We start from the raw sequence: 7,489 nt of genomic DNA on the forward strand, positions 1-7,489 counted from the left end.
TTCTTACCAAGTTGAATATCATACAATTATCTTTTGAAATTAATTTACCAAGTTTTGAGGTCTTCTTGATATGTGTTGCAATCTTCCTCAGTATTAACTAAACACCTCCCAAAAAATTGGTATCATCTGCAAAGTTACAATTGTGTTTTTGTGTCTAAATTGTGAATAAAGTACAACTAGTGCACAAAATAAATGTCCAATAAAAATGCTGAATGAGTTAATTGTGCAACATTTCTGACTGTAATTGTGTAACCTTCAAATCTGTTGAGATGGCATCTCTAAAGTTGTTTTAATTTTGATTGGCAGCTTACACACATTTTTACAAAGGTACTAAATACTGGAAGTTTAACAACCAGTTGCTGAGAACAGAACCTGGTTATCCAAAATCAATCCTTCGTGACTGGATGGGATGCAATCTGAATGTTGAACCTGATTTTAATGAAAAGGAGCCTAATTTGGATTTTGATGATGCTGATGACGTTGATGACATTGATATCAGGGATGATGAAGAAGGTGAGACAAAAGAAGAGAGGGAAAAGGAGAGGGAAGAAGAAGTGGACATCCATATTAATATCCCCGTGGATGATTATACTAGAACCATGAATATAGTAATTGTCATAGTCCCACTGATTTTACTGCTTTGCATTCTGGGATTGATCTATGCCATCCTCCAACTGCAGAAGAAGGGAACACCAAGACTCCTGCTATACTGTAAACGCTCCATGCAGGAGTGGGTTTGACATTCACACTGGTGCTGTTACTAGATGGCTCATCCTTGGGTCACAGACATTGAGTCCAGGTGACATACTTCTCAATTTTGTTGTTTTACTTTACACAGTCCTGCTCAATGCTGTTAAGTGAGGCATTAAACATAAGAAATGTAGAGAAATTGGCATATTTTGAGATGGTCCCAGTGTTATTGGGTTAAAAGAATTTGTGATGTGGTTCCAAGGAATGCTTTCTGTGCCTCTTTACCTCCATACCGTTAACTGTGCTGAGTAAGTTGGTACAAAAGTGAAGCCTAACCTGAAAAAGGATTCCTACTGGGTTTCCAAAAGGAGTATCATTGACCAGAGATGATGAACCACAAGGTACAAAACACTTGAAATAATTAATACTGTTTGAGCACATCATTCATTTGGATTAATTCATAAATAATTTCTATCCAGCTTTTAGTCCACTGAAAAATGTTCACTTCTGAGCTGAATGTTTTCTGAATTTTAGCTTGGATCATCATGACTTGGTGTTAGAACAACTGCTCTCAGCTATAATGAGTCATAGAAAAATTGAACATCATTGGAACAGCCACAAAAAATAACCTTGTTTCTCTATACCGTAGAATTGTTGCAGTTACACTAATTAAACCCACAGAGCTTTAAGAAAATCATTGCATCATTGGGAGATAGTTGCTATTCCATTGTTTCAGTGCAAAATAATTACTGTAACTTAACACAAACACCAGGATATTGTAGTTTGCTCTCTTATAATTTAGACTTAGTGGATTCTATGAGATGGCCTTATCAACACTATCACTCTGTTGTGGTTAGACCTATTCTACTGAAAGAAAATCATTCCATTTCATCAGATTTTTGTAGAGGACCAAAGAATTTTATTGATTTCTTTCTTAAAGCTTTGCACTTGTGCCTTTTCTGTGGATTTGGCTGTTGCTGCCATAAAGCATCAGAAAAAATAGTTTACCAGAAGTCCAGGCTTATCTTCTCAGGCTGAAAACGATCTCCTTGACTGTAACCTAACTCTGGGCTGCAATCCAGAGACTGATGCCTGCTGATTGCAGACTTGTCTCTCCTAGCTGAAGGTTAAAGCCTGCTGATTATCTCTTATCAAGCTAGAGGCAGATTTTTAACTGGATAGAGGTAACTGTTTAAAAAAAAATTCCCTTTATGGATAAGTTACATTCTGATTTTTTTCATCAGTAGAATATATTGTATATAAATAGTGGAGATGTCCTGGTTGGCACTTTGACTCTGTTAACACCATAGGCCTGCCTCCATATTGGAAGCAGAAATCCAATTAAATGAAGATAATCAATTAGTAGAAGGATTTCCCATGGAATCTTTTGGCCATTCATGTGCAGCCATCGTTGTAAGCAAGGGTAGAAAATTTGGAGCTCAGCTAAATCTCCATCTGCTGCAACAAGACCAGAGAATCCTGCTGACCGAATGGCCGAAAAATTCCCTCCATTTTGTAATCTGATGGCTTTGACTTAAAAGGAATACTGTATATAAAAACTTTCAGTGGATGCCTAAAGAGTAGAGTTGTCACTTTTAGCCAAGCTCAAACGCAACTTTGATTGAGTGCAGATTTGCAGCCTTCCTTTCAACATATACTTCAAAGAGGTAATTAGGATTGCCGTAGAATACAGCAAAGGTTAGCCTCCACCTTGAAGTCTTACGTGTTGTAGCTTCGTTATTTATCTACAATCCTCTTAATTATATTATGGTGAAACATAAAGATTAGGTTTCAAGTATATACCAACAAAATTGAACTCAACCTGTTTTTCTGCTTCAAAGGTTATTAATACACTTTCTAACTGCCTTGCAACATTAAGAGCTAGAAGTTTCTTTCACTTTTTTCAGCGAATCTGTAAGTTTCTTTTCAATAGCTGCCAGTGTTGACCTGCCTCCATTAGTCTCTCTTGTTCCACATCAGTCTAAAGCAACCACTGTAGAATTTTGGTGCATTCTTCAACATCCATTTCACATCTGCACCAGTGTCCAACTCAGCTCCACCCTTCCCAACCTCACCCCAAACTCCAGTCATGGCTTTATCACCTATAATATTTTTTAACCAGCTCTTTTGCTTCCAAATTCAACAAAATACAACTCATTCAGGACTCTAGAGCTTATGTTCTCACCCATACAAGAAGTCAGCATTCTCAGCATTCCATTTTTTCTGAGCTTCAGCGGTTTGTCATGCCCCAAGGAAATTGATTTCAAGATTCTAAACACTGATTCAAACCCGTAGCCTCCTCCTGTATTTCCTCCATCAGTTCATCCCCACACACTCCACCTCAATTGCTTGTTCCCTGTGATGTCTAGAACATCATTGTTGGCCACGTATTTAGCTGCCACAGTTCCTTCCTATTTTTAAACCACCTGCCTTTCAAAAACTTGTAACATCTTTCCCTTTGACCATGCAATTTCTAAATGCTTGATGTTTCTCCTTCCTTTCACTTTTCATCACTTTTTTCCCAATATCAAGACCTTGTGATATCTTTCTTCTCATGAGGTATAATAAGAAATGTGAATGCCTTTGACAAAGTGCTCCACAAAAAAACTGCAACAAACTGGTGAAAAATTAACAGAAAACCTGAAATGGTGTAGCTGGATTCAGGAATGGGGAGAAATACTTAATGTGTGCTATGGTCAAAAGGATCTGTAGTGGAATCTGTCCTGTTTAAAGTATATCACAGCATCTAGGTTCAAAATCTAAATGTTACTTCATCAAAATGCTAAACCAGATGATACAATCAATGTGAGGCAGCCAAGAAAGTATAAAAAATGAGCTAGATAAAAATCTATAAATGGACAAGAGAGTGGTAGATGAAACTATATGTAGGTAAATGTAGAAGAAAAATGGGCGAGATAAATATGAGTAGTGTTGAAATATCTAAGGGTGAAATTGGAAGAAACCTATGGCTTTTTGTAGGTTCAGCATATAACAAGATCCATTGTTGTAAAGCAAGTATAAGTTTGAGTCCAGAAAGTTAAAGTATAAGTCAGAAAAAAACATACTGAAACTGCTCAAACATATTGATCTAAGTCCACTGTTGCTCATGAGACATTCAAAACCCATAGTGCAGAGAAGAGCCCATAAAGCTGATCCTTAATGCCAGAGAAAGCAGCTGTAAGGAAAGCCTAGAGAAACATGAGTTTTCAATTTTGACAGGCAATGACCGAGAGGTAAGCTTATGGACAATATGAAATGATAAACACCAAATTAGCTGACAGTAGGGTCTGGATTTTCATGCCCCTGCCCCCCCCCCCCGCCTCCCAAATTCATCAAGCATATAAAATATGAAGGATCACTAGCTCACCACCTTCTCGCCCACCCCAATCTTTACCCCATCTTACAAGGGGTAAGTAGGCACCGAAATTGACAACTTGTCCACCGTGCATAAATAAATGAGTCAATTGAGTTTATTCACAGTGTATTAAAATAGTTGGTATGGGCAGGCAGGCGGACAGAAGTAGGCAGCCCCCTTCTTTTTTAAAAAGTTTTTAAAGCTGCAGGAAGGAGAGGAGGTACTATTTCCAGGCGAGGACAGCAGTATGGATGCCCTTTGCATATCGGAAGCAACCGCCGAAATATAATACCCCCTTCCTTCATTCCTACCTGCATCCAAAACCCACTCCCCACATCTTGCTCTCCAAGGTGCCTTGCTCTCCAAGGTGCCTGATCCCTCCTCATCTAGTCCCCCAGACTTACCTGAGGCCAGGATCCTTTGGGGCCTTCATCCTGTGCTGGCTTGCAGCCCTGGCAGCACCCACAACTGAACTCTAGTGCTGCTGAGCAAGAGCTGCTGGCCTATTAGATTGGCTGATATCTACCAAAGGCAAGACTTCCTTCCAGTGATGGGCTGAAGCCCCACACTTTCTTTCTTGTTGCCATCATCTGTGTATTTGCAGTGGCAGCAAATATTTACTTTTCCTGGTCGGTAATTGACAGACTTTTTAGTCAGGCAAAATGTACGGTACTGCCCCGCATCCTTTTCCCCCAACTTCTAAAGACCAGCCCTAAGAAAATGAAACATAAGTTTAATCTGGTGAAAGGTAAATTTAGAGCTGATATGTGGAAGTTCGTTTTTAGAATTATCGATATTTGGAATGGATTTCCTGGCAAAACAGTCAAAGCTTTGGAATCAATTGGAGACAATTAAAGATGTGATTGTGACTGCAGATTTTTCTAGATGGATGATCTAGCCAATTGTAAGGCCTTTGTAATCTTGTATTTCAATTTTGGGGTAGCCAAGTATATGCTGCACCAGCATAGAGTGTAAAGAGATCAAAAGAAGCTTTTGGGTAATGACCAGATGCCATGATGGCCGCAGCTCAACTCATTTAAGAGTTATCTGGATCTGAAATATTGAAACCTGCAAGGCTATGGACCAGGTCTGGAAAATGGGATTAAAATGTGCCGCTAGTTCTTTTTTTCTCTTTTTGGCCAGTACAGACACAATGGGCTGAATGGCCTCTTTTTTATGGTTCCGTGGATTACACAGTAAGAAGTCTCACAACACCAGGTTAAAGCCCAACAGGTTTGTTTGGTAGCGAAATCCACTAGCTTTCAGAGCACTGCCCCTTCGTCAAGTGAGTGGGAGTTCTATTCACGAACAGGGCATATAGAGACACTAACTCAATTTACAAACTAATGATTGGAATATGAGTCTTTACAGGTGAACTCTCACTCACCTGACGAAGGGGCAACTCTCCAAAAGCTACCAAATAAACCTGTTGGACTTTAACCTGGTGTTGTGAGACTTCTTACTGTGTTCACCCCAGTCCAACGCCGACATCTCCACATCTATGGAATTACTACAAGTTCACAAAAGAAACTAAAAAGGCAGTCTGAAATTTGAACAACAGCCCTTTACTGTTCAGTTAACATTTTAGAATTGCTCAGACAATCCAGTCAAAAACTAGATTGTTTGTTCCAGAACAAAATGGGTGGCAGTTCTTCTCAAAGAAGACACTGGGTCTATATCTCACAATGCATGTGTCTTCATGTTAAATATTTATCAAAATTGGGCGCATCTAACAGTCTTTCTCTTTATTCTAACCTAACTGTCAAAGGGTGCAGAAGCTGCCCCCAAATTCAAAACTTTCAGAATCTCAATTCTGTGATGCCCAGTTAGAATTATTTTACTGTAGGATAGCTCTGTCATCAGTCCATGATGATATGGTGATTTCAAGGTACCTTTTGAATTTGGTGCTAATTTGTAGTAATAGGGAGATATTCAACAGTGACTTCATCAGGGTATTGTAATGTGATCTGGGCAGCTAACAGCCTATATTGTACATAGTACAGCTAGATAATCACATGTTAGATTTGTATTGCGGGTATTTACAAAACAATAATAAATAACTAAATATGGGAGCATCATCACTGAACTCTTCTGTTATCTGATACCGGTTTCTGCACCTCTCGCTGTTACTCAATGTTCCTAGAAATCATGCAATTTGGAAAGAAATGTTAGACGTATGGTTTTATTTTTAAGATAACTTTTTTTCATGTATTTAGAGTTTCTGATCTTTTTTAAAATTGGTTCATGCTGGGCGTGTGTTACAATTAAATACCACAAATGAAACTCCCTGCTTCTGCAGTGACTGCTCAGTGGCTTCTTTCACGTTTCATGAGGATACACTGTAACACAACATAGTCCACACATTCACGATACCAGAATGAGAAATAATTCTTAGCTGTGGTACAATGTTGATCGGGCAATATATTGCAATAGTGGTTCATAGCAGAATTGGTACCTATAAACAGGACCATGTCTCCTCTGATTTGAAACTTCTAAAATGTGATGCGTGTCATAGGATAACAAGCTGTAGGACGTACCATTACCAGTTTACCAGGGTGTTAAACATTTGAGACACATATGAGCTGCCCATCATGTTCTACCTCCTGCTCTGAACGCAAAAGGTATCATACTCACACTATATTGTTCAGGCAGAAACTAGCACAAAAAATATAACAACTCAGAAGTAAGACAACAATGGCAAATAAGTAGCAACACAATGCTTGTTTGTAAAATTGTACTAGAAAACGCCTGTACCTTCCTACCTCCTCAGCCTTGGATTTGGGAGGAGTGGTTGGGGAGGAACCTCAAAGATGCATCAGGGAAAACCTTCTCAGAAGTTTGCAGTAAGGGTTTGCCCAGCAATTGTCCAGAAGGACTAACAATTGCGCTATGCTGGAAACCATCTAACAAAGTGATTTAAATCGCTAACTCTGGGTGGTTCTGCCAGTGACATTCTCATTGTTATTCTAAAAAGTAAGATGAAATAAACGCACTAACTTCAGTAAAACTGTATCAAATGCCCAGAGTGAGCCCTGTACTTAGAGAAAGCTCCGATGCTCCAAGGAATTCCCCACAACCCTCCCAACTAAGCACCCCACTTCACAAGGTATTCCCCAATTCGTAGCCCACATGGAATTTCCCACCCCAACCACCACCCCTCCCAACCTGACACCATTTCCCCCTCTGTACCTGGCCACAAACCTCACCACCCCCCCCAAACCCTACTCCACAGCTCTGAAGGCCAACTCCGCAGCCCCCTCGCCCTGATGTCCAACCCTCCTCCATCATCTCTCGATGTTCCACCCTCCTACCCAATGTCATGGCCCCTAATGAAATCTGCCGACCCTCTCCCCCCTCCCCGATGTCCAACAACCCACCCATGTCCCAAAGCCAACCCCTCACTTCCATTCACTTATGTCAGACACTTAAACTTTTCCCTGTTCT

General features: G+C 39.9%; 1 protein-coding gene across 2 annotated transcripts in view; it reads left to right on the top strand.

Annotated features, from left to right (window-relative positions):
- Window positions 1-4,009, top strand: part of LOC145342026 (matrix metalloproteinase-15-like) — a 194,474-nt gene extending 190,465 nt beyond the window's left edge. The window contains exon 10 of one of the 2 annotated variants that reach the window (XM_080187171.1): window positions 307-4,009. In XM_080187171.1, coding sequence (XP_080043297.1) covers window positions 307-740 — 434 coding nt within the window. In that variant the 3' untranslated portion in view covers window positions 741-4,009. The remainder of the gene's footprint in view (window positions 1-306) is intronic. The other variant, XM_080187169.1, reaches the window with a different exon arrangement.
- The last annotated feature ends 3,480 nt before the right edge of the window (window positions 4,010-7,489 follow it).

Source organism: Carcharhinus amblyrhynchos, chromosome 4 (genome assembly GCF_965287045.1).
Source record: "Carcharhinus amblyrhynchos chromosome 4, sCarAmb.v2.hapA, whole genome shotgun sequence".
NCBI classification, from domain to species: Eukaryota; Metazoa; Chordata; class Chondrichthyes; order Carcharhiniformes; family Carcharhinidae; genus Carcharhinus; species Carcharhinus amblyrhynchos.